Below are 16,680 nucleotides of genomic sequence, written 5' to 3'. Positions count from 1 at the left end.
TTCCTCAGATCACACAGCTACCCAGTGGCAAAACCAAGACCCAAATTCAAGATGTGGTAGGTTGTAGTGTTATTCAGAATACATGCTGCCCCTCCCAAGAGGTGGATTATACAACTCCCTGAAGGGACAAATTCCACTATGTGTTTGTGGTGCACCTCCCTACTGTTGAGCCCAGGAGTAGCCACAGGACTTGCTTTGCCCATGGAACATGGCACGTGTCACTTCTGATTGTCACGTGTGTCTGCCCTCTGCCACAAGATTAGTGATGTGCTAGGCAGAGGTTGCTCTGTCAGCCTGAACCACAGAGTGAAGAGGATAAAAAGTACAGGCACAACTGACCCATGATGGACAGGTCACACACATAGGGAATATACCACTGAGATCAGGGGCTGTTTGTTACCACAGCATAACTGAGTCTATGCTGACAAATACATAGGCTTTACAACACTTAACACTGGGCTCCTTCTCACCTGGAGAATCTCAAGTTCCCAGCTGTATTAAATGGACTGAAAAACACACATTTTAGAGTTGGCCTGCCTGGGTTAAGATTTCACTAACTGTGTGACATTGGTCACATTGCTCTCTGACCCTCAGTTTCTTCATCTGTAATATAACACTGGTGCCTCCCCCTGGGAATATGGTGAAGATTCAATAACTAAGGCTGTGGTTTGAGGACTACTGGATAAATGTTGGTTACTATTATTCAGCATAGTCTCTCCCTGGGGACTTTTCAGCAGCAGTAATGTGTGGGTGGTGGGGGGCTCACTAAGACTGTTCTGTGTCATTATACATGAAAACAACAGCCATTCTTCCAGAAGTCACTCTCCCCGATGTGCAGTGCTTATAGTCATCGCTGTCCCTGCTACAGGCCAAGGGGAAGGGACACGAGTGGCTGTTGCAGAGGGGTTAGGAGCAGGGCTCCTAAGGTCAGCCTGGTTAGGGTTCAAATGCTCTCTCTGTCTCTCCTTCCTGTGCATCTGTAGCTAAGTTATTAACCTCACACACTCATGCCACTTATTCTTGAGTGCTCATGTGTGCCAGACATGTTTAAAAGGATGGGGAGAAGTGTGTGACCAAGACTAAGAAGGGGAGGTGCATGGGAGATATCAAATATAAGATTTACTGGCCATCACTGCCTTGTGCCACGTCTAGAGCTCAGACTGGGGGCTGGGAGGTGAGTCCAGAAAACCTCACCAAAACATCACTGGTGACTTCAAAGGTAAAAGAAGACAAAGAGACTGTATGTGTGCCCTTGGCAAGCATTGCACAAGAACCCTTTGGATATTTTTCTTCTCTTCTCTTTTCTCTTCTTTTCTTTTTTCTTTTTCTCTTCTTCCAGATGTTACCATGAATTAACAGCACTCACTCCTGGGCTATTGGACACATATCTTTCTTGCCTCTGACAGAGCAAACCTTGAAGTTGGAAAGCAAGATTTTTATTTGGGGAATGCTGTGGGGGTTTATGACCGAGTCACCACAGAAAGCAGTGAGGGTCTGTGAGAGGAAGAAGTACAGAAAGTGGAAAATCTTCAGTAAAATAATTGCAAGGCAACATTTCAAGGTAGTTTAAATTCCTACTGCATTTTAATGACCAATACAGAAGATATAAAAATGTCTTTTACAGAGAAACTCCAACCTTTTGTTTTCCTCATTATTCTAATAGATCAAATGAAACATATAATGTGATTTTTAAAAAAAATTTTTTTTCATCAAACACTGTAATCAATCTTTCATGCTACAGATCTGTGTAGTTACTGCTTATCACACACTCAAAATAGATGTGAACAGGACTTCAATGGAAAGGAAACTCTGCTCTTTTCCCTTCTGGTAACAAGGCAATAAACCTTTTACAAATTCCGTCCCTAGGCATTTTCCTATTCTGTTTGATCGGATTTAACTGGAAGTTAGTGTTTCCATTCTCAGGCACTGAGGTGGTATTGATGGGAATACACTGATGGGGGCCTTGGGGTTTTAGGAGGTGGGGGCAGTTTTTTAATCCATTAGATTCCCAAGCCCGCCAGATGAGGTCAGGAGGCATGGGCTAGGTAAGGCAGGACAGCAACCTCTGCCTCAGCTCAGCCTGTATGTCAGGGGTGGGAGGGACGGAGGGCCAGTGTTGCCTGTGGAAATGGCAGGCCCTTCTCCTGAAGGTCCTTCCAACTCAACTGAAGCATCCTCTAAAGTCAGGGGATGTGGCCCCCTCAGGGACTTCTACAGTAGAACTTTGTTTTCTGCGGCTAGTAACATCGCAAATGCAGAATCTGGCTTCTCAGCAAGGACTTCAGGCTTGTCAAACTCGACCACCTGAAAGTCAGAGAAGAAGATCTGAAACAGGCAGAAAATATGCACTCACCTAGAATCCAAACCACTGAAACCTCTGGGGAGGTTACGCCAACAACTTCCTGTACCTTCCCATTCTCCATGACCAGGACAATGTCACAGTTGAGAACTGTGTTGAGGCGGTGGGCTATGGTCAGTACTGTGCAGCCTTTGAAGGCATCTTTGATGGTGCTCTGAACAAGGGTGTCAGTCTTGGAGTCCATGGAGGCAGTGGCTTCATCAAGGAGAATGATCTGTTGAGGAGGGCACACTGTATAAGTTACATTAAGCCAAAACTGCGTCGGAGGGAAACGCACGGTCTTAGCTCTACTTATTTAAAAAGAAGAAGAAGGAGGAGAAGGAGAAGAGCTGAAAAGTCAGGAGCTGTGTGTCCTCTCAAACATTTAAAAAAATAATAAATAAAAATAAAATAATAAAAAAAATTAAAAAATAACAGCAAAATAAAAGTTAGTTCACACCACCTCCGTCTCCTTCAGAGGGACTGACTAAAAGAATAAGGTGATATATGATTTACTTCTCTTTGTAAATGGCTTATTGTCATCTTACAGACTGGTCGGAGGCTTTATCTACTGTGCTAACATGAATCAGCATGAGCTATAATAATTTGTATTTGCTTCCCATCACAGCTATAACAAATCAGCACAAACTTAGAGGCTTAAAAACAACACAAATTTAGTGTCTTGCAGAGCTGGAAGTCAGAGATCCTAAAGTAAAGGTATTGCTAGGGCTGCATTCCTTTTGCAGGCTCTAGGGACAAACTGTTCCCTTGCCCGTGCCAGCTGCTCTGGGCTGCTTGTGTTCCTTGGCTCGTGCTACCTTCCTGGCATTGCTCTAATGGCTACTTGGTCACATCTCTTCTCTTTCTGACTCTTCAGCTTCCCTCTTACTCAGAGCTGCAGGATTATACTCGGCCCACCCAATCTCCCCACCTCAAAATCGTCAACTTAATTACATTTGCAAACCCCTTTCCTCTCAGGTAAGGTGGCACATTCACAGGTTCTGGTTATCAGGACGTGGACATCTTTGGAGGAGGAAGGCACTCTTCTGCCAACTGCAATGCAGGTTTGCAAGTCAGAGGGCCTGAGCTCAGCTCTAACTCTGCTTGACCTTGGTTAAATTACTTAACTTGCCCCAGGACTCCATATCCTCATCTGTAAGAAGGGGTCATACCTTCTTCTGGGCATGAAATGCAAAGACAACACAACACACAAACCGCTTCGCAATGCATAGTGCCTCAGTCAGCATAAATGCCACATTCATGCTGATGATCTACCACTCCGGACATTAGGACATCTACACAACACACATGGTGAGTTACACTTTGATCAGGGTTGAGAGAATGGGATTTCTAAAGCAAAGGCCACCCGTTCCTTGAAATCGGTAACCAAGGATGACTAAGTCCCTAAGAAAAATGAGTACAAATTCTACAGTTCTCGTTTCTTAGCATTCTGAAGGTGTTCTTTAGCATGCTGGTATTGTTTATCAGGCCTCAGAATTGTTCAGGGACAAGACAAAAAAGAGTGGAGAGGCAGATTTCTTACACTCAAACCGCTTAGGAAGACAGAGAGAATACCTAAGCAAGGCTTCCCAGGGGAAGGCCCAAGGGAGGCAAGTGCTATTGCTGTAAATGGCTGTTATTTTTCAATTTTTACCCCTTACAACTCTGTCTTAAAAGAAAGTGATCGGTTTTTAAATGGCTCAATTGTTCTCTCCTTGCTGAAAGACAAACGCGGGGCTCTACCTCCTGGACTGAGGGGCGCTGCGGGAAATATCCAAAATTTGACCAATCCATTTTCTGTGCTGTTTCCTTACTTTTGAATTACGGAGAAGTGCACGGGCCATACAAAGCAGCTGACGTTCCCCTACTGAGAAGTTTTCTCCATTTTCTGTGACTTCTGCCTGTAATTTTTCCGGGAGTTTCATTATCTATAAAACACAGAAAAATGCCACATTTATGCTGATGATCTATAAAATTGTCCAGCATCGTCTGTATTGATTGCCCCCTGCTCATGCATTCATCAGCTGGCTTTATTTTACCGAGGAAAAGAAAGTACAAAACAACAATCATTTCAACATTGCAAACAGGCACCAGGGAAAGACCAGGGAGTAGGCGGACATTAATAATTTAAAATCACGGTATGATTCATAGAGCCCCGTAGACACCTTGCCAAAAGAGGACAAATGGTGCACATATGGCTCCAGAGAAACACAAACGAAGTGTAAATGGCTTCCAGGGTCCCCATTTCCACGGAGAGAATAGACATTGGATAGGAGAGTTTTCTAGTCATCAAAGAAAGGTAAGACATTGTCTGATTTATGCAGTCATAGTGGCACTGTGGCAGGCTCACCTTGGTACTGAGTCTTGGTAGAAACAATCCCCTCTGTGCTGCAGAGGTGGCCACACTCACCTGCTGACTCCCCCTGCAGTTCTTATAGGACAGGACCCCATCTCACAGGAAATGGCCGTATTTGCCATTCCTGGAGCATGCCATGCCCCCTCACCTTTCTGTGGCATCTCTGTCCCAGAAGCAAATGACACTACTGGCAGAGCAGCAGGATGCCCCATCTGCTCTAGAGTCATATCCAGTTGGGTTCAAGTCTCCATTCTGCCACTTACTAGCTTACACATGTTTCTTCCCTAAGTCTTCTTTCTGTACCTCTAAAAACCGGGATAGGAGTCCCAACCTCAGAGGGCTGTAGTCAGGACAGGACCAAATGAGATAATGCATGCAGAGCTCTTGACTGGACCACTGCAGAGGCCTAATACATGTTATCTATTGTTGCTTTTAACAACAGAGAGTAAATAAGGATCACGTTCTACTGACATATATGGTGCCAACAAATAAGCTTGGCCAAATGCTGGCCCAGTGCTTGTCCAGTTCAAACCTGGGCCAGGTATCTGGGGCCCTAGTGCTGGGAAACAGGTTCATCCCGGAGAGCCCCAGAGACCTACTGTGTCTCTCATGAATGTCCTCTCCAGAACCTGCCAGAGCATCTCATCCGAGTGGCTCTCAAAGGGATCCAAGTTGTACCTGAAATAAAGGAAAGAGCAGGGAGCTGGATTTCTGAGGAAGACAGGAGCGGGGGAGGAGCATGTTTTCTGCAGCATATGGGAGAGAGTAAGAGGTGGTGTGTGATGACTCCCCATGCCTCCAAAAGCAGCGCTTAGCCAGGACAATGGTCCATAAAATGACCAATCTCAGGCCAAGAGAGCAAGAACCCTCAGTTCAGTGATGGAATAGAGACCACCAAGGCAGGTGAGATAGTATTCAGGAAGACACATTGATTTGGTCCTCACAATGGCCATGTGTGGCAGAATGCATTGGGCCCCCTGCAAATTCTTGGTGGAGGTGAGGGGTGGGGATTCACTCTGGCATTGCATTCACGCCACCTTCAGAAGTAAGACATATAGCTGTGGCTCCCAGGCACTTGCACAAGGTGGCTATCCCACTGGCTGGGTGTGAGTCTAGCATACTACTTGATTGGGTGCTCAATGGGACAAATATCCCTCACATCAGAGGGGCAGCCCTTGCACTGGACTGAATGAGAAACTGGTTTTCTCCTTGTCCCTTGATATAGGATCTTGAGCCCTGCAGAAGTTGCAACCTACTGTTCTTATACTTGAACAACTCTCGTTCACTTCTCCGTGGGAATAAATCGATGTACTTCCCTATGGATGGCTACATGCATAGGGTGACCACTTACTTTATTTCACAAACTGGGTTCTTTTGAGAGTGGCCATTGCTAAACATGATAGGATGCTGAGACACGAGCATAAACCGGGGCTCTCCAGGGCCAACTGGGATATCTGCTCACCCTATGTGTAAGCTTCTTGCTTATTGGTGGTGTAGCTCATAAGATACAGGTAATGTTCATGTCCTTGGCTCCTCCCAAAGCTTCACTGAGGAGCAGGTACTATCAGTGCCTCATGATGCTGGTTCCCTCATCCCCACTGTGGGCACTTCACAAAGTTCCTAGCTGGTCTGCTTTTACTATCCAAAAAATAGGAATGCATGACGATCAAAAACAGCTACCTTACTGTACCTACAAACAGGACAGGATCCTGGGGGATCACGGTCAGTTTGGTTCTGAGGTCTTCCAAACCAATCGTGCAGATATCCACCTCATCAATGAAGATTGTACCGCCGGCTGGCTCCACCAGACGAAACAGAGCCATTCCCAATGATGACTTTCCTGGGAACAATAAAAGCGATAACAATAAATCAAACATCAGTTTGCACTTCCATCATATCCAAGAATCTTATCAAGGGAATTTGTGATGCAGTAAAATGGCTCCATGCAGATGACCACGCAGACAGAAAGGCCTCACTCTGTGGGAGCAATCTGCTGCCCTGACGCAGTTAACCTTCTCATCCCTACAGGGGCTCTTAACACAGGACTCATCCTCTGGGCCTTGTTTCACAAGAATGATTCTCATTTAATTACTTCAAAAACCGATGTGTGTTTGTTTCCAACTCCACACACCCATTCAACCCGAAATCCTAATTTACAGTAAAAAGATTTGAGGGGGAGGGAAAAAACAGCCAATCCGTCGCGCGCACACACACACGGTTGTGCACACACGTGTTTGGACACACACACACACCCCACCCTCTGGTGTGGCTTAACCAGCACGCGCAGTAGAAATGCAAAGGAAACTTGAAAAAAACACAGTCAGAGCTGATCCTTACCAGAACCTGTTCTTCCAACGATGCCAACTGTCTGCCCACTTTGAATGACCAAGTTCAGCCCGTCAAGAACCAGGGGAGTGTTGTCTCTGTATCTCATCTGATAGTCTCTGAATGTTATCTCCCCACGGCTGGGCCAGTCATGGGGACAAGTCTCCACTTTGAGGGGGTGAGTGCATTCAGGAACACAGGTCTGAAAAGCAGAGTGACCAATGACAGGTTCATAACCATTTGCTTTTCCATCCATTTCATTCATTGATTCATTCATTCATTCCCACCATTCTAGGTACTGGTGTTCATGGTTGTGAGCTAGACCAATAAATTTAGTCAAGAACTTATATTCCGGTGGGGAACTCAGATGATAAGCAAGAAATGAAATCAGAAATGAAGACAATAAAACAAAGTATTGTAGAATACAATATATTTATCTATATATATTATAGATACAATACGTGTATCTACAATACAACATTCTATTGTATTCTATAAAATACAATACTGTAAAAGGGAATATAGAATGTGTGTGGTAGAAATAGGTAGGTGGAGTGAAAGTAACTTAAGGGTCGAAGAAGGTTATCCTGAGGATGTGGCATACAAGCTGAGACCTGGAATGCTAAAAAGATGCCTGCTATAAGAAGATTTGAGTCCAGAGCCTTCCAGGCAGAGTGGACAGCTAGTGCAAAGGCCCTGAAGCCAGGGCAAGCTTGGTAACTTTGAGGAATAGAAAGAAAAGTCATGTGACTGATGCTTAGTGAACAGAGAGATAGGACTATTGTCCCTACAAGGGACAGCTCCTACTGGGCCTTGTGGGCCTGGGCAAGTGTCAGCAGTTTGACCTTGAAGCTATGTGATGAATCCAGACCAAGTCTTGAGATTTGCAGAATTCAATCAGATATAATTTCAATATCCGTAGGAGTCATCATGGTGTTCGAAGTAGGAAGATGACAAGGATGCAGAATGTCAGATTCAGAGGTCTTTAAAGTGACATGGAAAAGACATTTTAGTTTCCCAAGAATCCAAGAAAGGCAAAGTCTAAGTAAAGAGTAGAGCAACTTGACTGAGTTATAAGACCAATGCCTCCTCTGAAGTGATGAGTCTCTGTTAGAAATAAGAAGACCCTCATATGCCCTGTAGGGTGGCTGACCAGCCCAAATCTGTGATAAGCAACCACAATTAGCTGAGAAAATAACTGTATTCTAGACAGTGAATACTTTTAACCCCAGGTGACCTAGTATTCATAAGAAAAATATCTAAGAGAAGCTTGAGGCACCTGTGTGGCTCAGTCTGTTAAGCGTCTGACTCTTGATTTCAGCTCAGGGTTGTGAGTTCAAGCCTCAACTTGGGCTCCATGCCCAATTAGAAAATATATATATTTTAAATAAGTAAATAAATGTAATATATACATAAATAAATATATAAATAAATACATTTTAAAAATATATATTTAAGAGGAGCAAAATTGTAGTATTATCATTTTAAGGACTCTGCATATTTGATGTTTTAAGTATAATAATATTACTAACATAAGGGCCTGTGATTCTAATTTAAAATGAATAATTGAATAATTTATTTAAACATGATTTTAAGTTAAAAGCTTACTGTTCATCTATAGCATTGGGATGCAAATTTAAAGCTTACTGTATTTATAAGTGTAATTTATTAGATTTATATAACCTCTGGAAGGTTTTTTGTGAAATCAGATAGTCAAGATACTTAAGAAGGGAATGGAATGTGCTAAATTTTAAAGTACAGCTTAAAATGTTTTAAACTGTTTAAGTTTGTAAATGGGTCCAAATGCCATTCAGAGTCCCTTAAAAGTGATTGCTTGACTTATCTAGACTTCTTCTCAAAGAATTGCAGGATTTGTAAGTTGAACTTAAAGGTTTTTAGAGAAGGGGTGGCTGTGTGGTAGAGTTGGTTGAGTGTGCCGCTTTTGATTTCAGCTAAAGTCATGATCTCAGGGTCATGGTCTCAAGGTCATGAGATCAAGCCGCACATAAGTCTCCTTGCTCAGCAAGGAGTCTGCTTGAGATTCTCTTTCTCCCTCTTCTTCTACTGCCTCACACCCATGCTCTCTCTCTCTCTCAATTAAATAAATATATCTTTTAAAAAAAGCTTTTAGAGAATTCAACCATTGTTTTTTGCAATTTACAATTTCAGTCAATCAAATATTAGTTTTTAGAACTAAAGTTAGCCACTGATTTCTCTTTTTGTGTGCAGAAACTGCCCTTGAGGAAAAAAAAAAATGTTTTTAAAAGTATCTCTTCCTCAACCTCAAGAACTTTAGAGTAAATATGGGTTTTAAGAAGAAGGTTGTGGTCCCACTTCAGTTTTTAAAAAGATCCCTTTCACATGTCAAAAAATCAAACGCCTACATAAATTCTGCCAGAGTTAACTAGCCCCTCCTCTGGCATACACTAATTTCTTACCAAAATATACTCTCTGAGCAGCTCCACAGAGGTGAATTTGGCCAGGGTCTCTGTCCCTGTGCGCACGCACACTTGGAGCAGTCCGCTCAGCTATTGTAGAGAAGCAAGCAGCTGGGTTAGAGCACTTTCCTCCCTTGGGTTCCACCGTTCCACCTTCAGGGGCAGCCCTTGTGAAGTACCCCTCCCCAGTCTCACTCAGGGGAACACAGAAAGTAGGCCTGTATTCCCATCCAAGTGCCTAGAAGTGAAAATACTGGGGTATTTTGCCTTTAAACATTTCCTCTGCATTCAGAAACAAATGGGTAATGACATTTTCCCTGGCAATCCAGATGGCAAGTACCATCCCACCACAGTATCACTTTATCACTCTTAGTCTGAGCGACAAGGAGATGCTATTGAGCTGGAATCTCCCAGGGCTACAGAACTGCTGGGTACCCCCCCTCCACCTTGCTGCCATCTGGTGGGGTCCTGCACCTCTATGCCCTCTCTGCTTTACCCTACCCACAGCCAAGCAGCAACTGAACTCCAATCACCACAGATCATCAGAGGTAGAAGAAAACCATTAAGCCCATCTGTTTGCTTCAAATGTGAGAAAATCTAGGCTCAGAGTGGGGAATGCAGCTTGCTAAGGTCATCCATCTCAGGCCAAGAGCCCCCAGAAGCCAACCCTGAAATGTGATTGTAAGCAGTATATTAGGGAGATTGAATGGTGATCCCCCTAAAAGGTATGCTTACATCCAAATCCCTGAGACCTGTGAATGTTACCTCATTTGAAAAAAAGGATCTTTGCAAGTGTAATTAAGGATCTCGAGATCATCCTGGATTACCTGCATGGACCCTAAATCTAATGACAATTATCCTTCCAAGAGACAGAGGAGAGGACACAAAAGAGAGGAAGATGTGAAGGCAGAGGCAAAGACTGAAATGATGCAACTACATACAAGCCAAGGAATGCCAAGAGCCACCAGAAGCTGGGAGGGACAAGGAACAGATTGTCCTCTAGACCATTCAGAGGGAACAAGGTCCTGTCTATACCTTTGGGACTTCTGACCTTTAAAACTGTGAGAGAATAAATTTATCTGGTTTTAAGTCACTAGCTTATGGTAATTGGTTACAGCAGCCCTAGGAAATTAATCCAGGAGGTGGACCCCAAAAGTACCAGTAGGAGCCAGGAGAAGTGGGGCACAGAAGAGAAGGTAAGTCACAAGAGGTTCAGCTGTGGGTAACTGAAACTAAAACTTGATCCCACTGGAAGCTCTGGGACACCGTATGGAACACACTTGAGTCGTCCTAAGGGATTTGGGCTACATCTCCACTGACCCCCTTCAATCATTGCTGGGCCACTTCCAACTGGGGGAACTCCCCACATCTGTCACCTGCTCTGGGCGTGGACTGAGCATCTTCCTGTGGCAGCAGGATGCCAAGTGACCTGCCCTGGAAGGTTGGTGCACCAACAGCATCTGCCTCAGATGCAAAATAGGTTAGTCAGCTCAAGGCAGGACGAGGTCTTCTTCTCTAGGTGAGCAGTGGCTGTGGGCCAGGCACTGCTTGTTGGGGGAGGGGGATTGCTGGTTTCCCAGGGCTAAATGTGTTGAACAAAACCCCTGCCCTCATGAGGCTTATGTTCTAGTAGGCTGGCAGGATAAGACATGGGTAATTTCAAGAAATGGTGAGAATGTCAATAAAACAGGATGACGTGAAAGAGTGGCCAGGTTTTAGGGGTGGGGTTGCCTCAGGGAAGTTAAGGAACTGTGTGAGTGAAGGCATTTACAGTAAGAAGTCTATCAGGTTAACTCAGGGCTTGGGTAGCTCTGAGTAGCCCCAAGTGGCCTTAACGAGATGGAGGAGGTGGGCCCAAGCAGGTGAATGAGGGGACGAGTGGTATAGGTCCAGACCCTTTTCTGGGTTCCCTTCCTGCTTTCCCAATTAACACATGTCACTGGCTTTCCATTTCTCTTAAAGCAGTGGCTCTTGACTTGGGTGATTTTGCCCTTCAGGAGGCATTTAGTATCTAGAGTTACTTTTGGTTGTCACAACCTTGGAGGAGGGAGGTCCTATTGGGATTTCTTGGTTAGAGATTAAGGAGGCTAACATCCTATAATACACAGGATAGCCTCTCACAAAGACGATCGTCCAGACCAAATTTCCATAGTGCCACAGTGAAGAACCTTTTTTTAAAATGTAAACAACCCCCCTGTCATAGGTGACAAAGGCCTACAGAGTCTATTTCTGCCAATGCCTCAGACCTTATTTTCTATCAATCTGCTCAAACTACATGAACTTCTGAGTTCCTCAAATGTACCAAGCTCCTGCCTACCCCAAACTTTGCTCTGCCCCCTCAGCCTAAAGCACTCTGCCTTCCATCTTCTTTGGTTCTTTGTCATTCATGTATCAGTTTGGAAGTCACCTTCTGGAAGAGGTATCCTCTGACTATAGGATCTAATTTTGCTTCCCTACTGACAGTCACATTCCCTGCTTTATTATCTTCCTAACACTTAAACAATTTCCAAAGTCTTCTCATTGATTTACTTTGGCACTTATTTATTCCATCCCACATTCTATCTCTTCTTTTCTCATAAAGTATAAGCTCCGTGATGGCAGGGACCTGTCCAGCTTGTTCATTGCTGAATCCACAGCAGCTATCAGACTTCCTGGCTCATGGCAGGTGCTCAGTGGCTATCTGGTCAATGAATGAATGAGCCCTGCCCTTGAGAAGGGCTTATACATGTTTTGTTAGATTCAAGGGTATCAGCCGTCAAGGGCCCGGGCAACCCTCCATAAGTTTAGAACTCTCCTATCAGCACAGTGTTGGCCCAGTAAGTGCTCGTTCTCCTCCATGATGTTATGTGATGTCACTTTGCATTCACTTTCTGTTCTGTGGGACTTCACACATCTAGGGAGTCTCATCTATTCTCAAAGGAAGTTCTGTCATTTGGTTTCTGTGTTCTCCAAAGAGGGCTAATGCTCAACAAAGCCACAAAGCCAGCTAGAGAAGTGTTCCCCTAGATCTCAGTGTGTTCAAATTCTCTAGCCTTATAGCAATGTTGAAAACAATCTCATGGAAAGCTAATGATATCCCTAAAAAGCACAACCTCCGTTGAGGAAAGCTGTTTCACTTGGGCCAAGCTGAATCTATTCAACATTATCTGCTTTCTATCTTACTAGGCAACAACAGATAAAAACATCCATCAATGAGGGAAACTGGCTACCCAAGAAAAATTCATTTTTTCCCACTTAAGATAAAGATCTGAGAATATATTTGTATTCCTTCCCTTTCCCAAAATGCCATTAAAAATGATATCAGAGAGATTTTCAAAAAGGAATAGACCTTTAATGGCAAATGGGTTGGGAAGAGATATCTTTGAATGAAAGAGTCACATTCTGGAAGATGGAAAAGGGAAGAAAAGCCCTTTGACAGAATGGAGGCAGAATGTGCTGCAGGGGCTTACTGAGCCTTATATCTAGCTTATCTATCTAGAACTCAGACAGGCTTCAGGTGTGAAAAAGAGCCACAAAGAGATTTATTTGATTGGTAGTCTGTATAGACCCATCTATTTCCTTCCCCTCATCATTTTCCCAACCAGAGGTAGCTGGACACTTTATCCCCATACTTACACATACTCACACCCCACTCAAGATTCACATTCAGATGGGTATCAGACCCAAATGACCTGGGTTCAAAGCCTAGCTCTCACACATGACAGGTGTGTGAGGTTGGACAAGTCTTTCTGAGCCTCAATCTTCTCATCTATAAAATGAGGACTATGGCAGTACCTATCTCATGGTTTGTTATGTGAATAAATAAATTAATTTACATACAAAATGTACAACAGTGCCCAAAATGGCATGTGTTTACTGATTATTATTATTATCCTCTATTACTATTATTTCCCTATTACTGTTATTTTTCTAAAGAAAAACCCCAAAGCAACCAAAATGAGAAGTCAGTATTATTTGTCATGGACATCACGGCTGCCACTCCAGCATTCTTCTCCTGCTCTCTATTGTGGGGCAGCTGTGTGACTTGGGGGTCAGATGGGGTGTGACTCCATCCTTTGGCCTAAGCCAGTCATCCCAATTCTATCCAGGCACTAATTCTTGGATGCCCAAATTAATCCAGTAAGAGTAAATCTCAGGGCTTTTGTTCAGTGGCTAGTGTAGGAAAAGCTTTCTTCTTCCTTCCTGCCTGTTACAACCCTCTGACTCTCAGTCACCACTGTACAACCATGAAGGAAGTCATCATAGAAGAAAGGCAAAGCCAGGGGCTATGATTCAACTGTTCCTGAAGCCCACATAACCACCAGACCTTTGAATGATGTGAGCCAGTCAGTTCTTTATTCTTTGAACCCATTTGAATTGGTTCTTCTCTTACATCCATCCTCCTTGGTATACCCTATGCCAGGGCCTCCAGGTCAAGCCTAACCTTACATGAGGTGTTACCTGGATGATGTAAGACAAAGACAAGCCTTTGGAAGAAGCACTAATTGAGGAGAAGCTCAGGGTCACCAACAAGGCCACAATGAAGGTCACAATGTTCATGAGGACGTCCATTCTTAGAGCAAACCACCTGAGAGCACAGTTAAAGTATAGGAGGTGGCTGGAGTTTTCATCATTTAGCATCTTAAACCTAAAATTAAAAGATCAGACAAAATAAGAGATCAGATGCGCTTCCATAGACTTAGGGTTAGGGCTACTGGAAAATTAAGGCAAGGGGAATTTTTAATCAAGGACTAGTGCACTTTACATAGGACTCCCTTACAAAGTTGGGAAAATATCCATACTCTAAAATCTGCTGCCATAGGTCTCTTTGATTTGCAAATACCCCAAGTGACAGTATTGTGCTGAGTGGGTTCTTTCTCTTTCCCAGAAATGGCAACTAGAACTCACAGCTGAGAACAAAATGTGCTCAGTGTCTCATGCTCTACCATCAAAAGATCCCTATTTTGGAGTCAGCCACTCCCCACAAAGGACTGGTGGAATTGAGAGTTGGCCCCCTTGATTGTTAAGAGGGGTGAGGGTTAATTGTGGAGGAGGTTGCCTTCAGGAAGAATCAATGTTTATGATGGAAAGAGAAGGGAAAGAACTATGTTTGGTTCCCTCCTCCTCAAATCAGAGAAAGAAGAGTCAATGCAATTGCTTATAAAGCTGAGGGTCTCCTCCAGAAAAAAAGCTGACATCTTGTACCCCCATGTTTATTCACTGAGCAAAAGAGAAGGGCACAGAGTAGAGGGACAGAACAATGACACCACCAAGGATGAGGACAAGACCCGCCCCTGAAGTTGCTCATTCCCCAGATGTGTGGAAGGCAGATCCTGCCCATTCCTGCTATTGCTACAGTTGGGGGTGCAGAGACATTTGGTGCTGCAGTCTTAATGCAGTATTCCTCGGCGTGAGGCAAAGTGGCCCTACATCAATGGAATGCAGTGTGAGGCTGCCCTGGAAGAGCTCTCTGGAAGACCCAGGCAGGTCTTGATCATCAACAATGCCCAGCAGAGCTGCTAGGGATTTGGTCCTGTTGGACCTTCTACCTTGCCACACCACATTGGCACATTTTGCCTGATTAGCAGAAATAAGCAGCAGGAAGGAGAGAATGGCCCAAGGATGCATCTTCCCAACTCCATTCCCTTGCGCCAGCCTCAGGAAACCAGTCTCTGAGAAAAGGGAGAGGATTTTTAAAAGAATAGACCAGGGGCTTTCCAACAGCACACCTGGCCCCCACCCTGCACAGGACATACACATAGCACAGTATTACTACTCCAAGCCTCTGGGGGTGTTAGGGAGGGAATACAGTGAACCCTTGAACAGCATAGGTTTGAACTGCATGAGTCTACCTATATATGGTTTTTTTCCCAATAAATACAATGTGGTATTGTAAATGTACTCTCTCTCCCTTATGATTTTCTTAATAGCACTTTCTTTAGCTCACTTTATTGTAAGAATACAGTATAGAATACATATAACATATGAAATATGTGTTAATTCACTGTTTATGTCATCAGTAAGGCTTCCAGTCAATCGTAGGTTACTAGTCGTTAACTTTGGGGGAGTCCAAAGTTATATGCAAATGTTCAACTGTGTGGGGTATTGATGCTCCCAAAACACACATGGTTCAAGGGTCAACTACACATTCAAGATTGAAATTTTAACTGAGCTGAACAATTAACCACAAGAGACATCAGGTTCAACTGCCATTGGAGGTTCCCCTCACCTATTGGGAAAGAGGCTTCATCAGAACAACTGGTAGACATTATTGGGAAAAAAACAAAAACTTTCAATGTTTAAGCCCCTACAGAGTTAAGATTCCTCCACTGGTATAGTCACAAACATCCTCAGGTATTGCTACTCCATCCTGTTCCAAAACTCCTCAAAAGACTCTGGAAGCACCTCTGACCAGCTATATCGGGTCCTGTAGCACCCTCCGCCTTGTTTCCACCCTAACTTATTTTCCCCAGAGCTTAGTTAAAATATTCTTCCAAACACCATGGTGTTTCTATCCTACAGCTATAAAGCCTACAAATTCAGCTGACGGTTTAAGTGACTTAGGAATCATGTGTGGTCTTATCTGTGTGGTTGGTTAGACTGCACAGGAACAAAAGAAACAGACTGGAATTTGACCTTAAGGATCTGTTCAGTCCCATGACATTTTTGTCTGGTGACAAGAGCAATACATGTCAGAAGCCCAAGCCCTCTGTAAAGTCCACGACAGGAAAGAAAGTATAAAAAGAAGGGGACCCCATCAATCATGTAGGACTCAACTGTCCCGTAGGATTTCCTTGGAAAACTTGATAAAGAATCTGCAGGAAGACAGAGCTTGTATCTGTTTTGTTTGTCATGAGTAGGTCGATGAATGACTCCATGGACAGGAGACTTTCTTCATGACCAGAACATGGGAAGGGTCCATGTGTGACACAGGACTCTTGATAGATGACATTCAGATTAAACTAGGAATAGCACAGTCACCAATTGAACTTAAAGGCAAGCTGGCATGCCAAGTCTACACTGAAATCCTAGGTGGCAAAGCATGGGAAGAGAGAGAGGGAGAGAATTATACCCAAACTTGAAGTGTGTGTTGGATTTGTTTGTTTGTTTGTTTGTTTTTTAAGATTTATTATTTGACAGACAGAGAAAGACAGCGACAGAGGGAACACAAGCACAGAGAGTGGGAGAGGGAGAAGCAGGGCTCCCCACTAATTAGAAAGTCTGATGTGGAGCTCGATCCCAAA

At 43.9% G+C, this 16,680-nt stretch overlaps 1 protein-coding gene across 9 annotated transcripts in view; it reads right to left on the bottom strand.

Annotated features, from left to right (window-relative positions):
- Nucleotides 1–2,013: 2,013 nt before the first annotated feature.
- The window catches only part of ABCC12 (ATP binding cassette subfamily C member 12), a 77,937-nt gene continuing 63,270 nt past the window's right edge, over nucleotides 2,014–16,680 (bottom strand). For 4 of the 9 annotated variants that reach the window (XM_032854553.1, XM_032854558.1, XM_032854554.1 and 1 more), the window contains 8 exons: nucleotides 13,898–14,084; nucleotides 9,458–9,547; nucleotides 7,032–7,221; nucleotides 6,375–6,534; nucleotides 5,294–5,372; nucleotides 4,153–4,266; nucleotides 2,409–2,573; nucleotides 2,014–2,304 (listed from right to left, as the gene is read on the bottom strand). In XM_032854553.1, the coding sequence (XP_032710444.1) occupies nucleotides 2,212–2,304; nucleotides 2,409–2,573; nucleotides 4,153–4,266; nucleotides 5,294–5,372; nucleotides 6,375–6,534; nucleotides 7,032–7,221; nucleotides 9,458–9,547; nucleotides 13,898–14,084 (1,078 nt within the window). In that variant the 3' untranslated portion in view covers nucleotides 2,014–2,211. Of the gene's footprint in view, nucleotides 2,305–2,408; nucleotides 2,574–4,152; nucleotides 4,267–5,293; nucleotides 5,373–6,374; nucleotides 6,535–7,031; nucleotides 7,222–9,457; nucleotides 9,548–13,897; nucleotides 14,085–16,680 lie in introns of those variants that run through there. The other 5 variants (XM_032854556.1, XM_032854557.1, XM_032854559.1 and 2 more) reach the window with 5 other exon arrangements.

The sequence above is a fragment of the Lontra canadensis genome, unplaced genomic scaffold, assembly GCF_010015895.1.
Source record: "Lontra canadensis isolate GAN:19392208 unplaced genomic scaffold, GSC_riverotter_1.0 scaffold8, whole genome shotgun sequence".
NCBI lineage: Eukaryota > Metazoa > Chordata > Mammalia > Carnivora > Mustelidae > Lontra > Lontra canadensis.
This window is presented reverse-complemented; position numbering and strand designations above follow the sequence as displayed.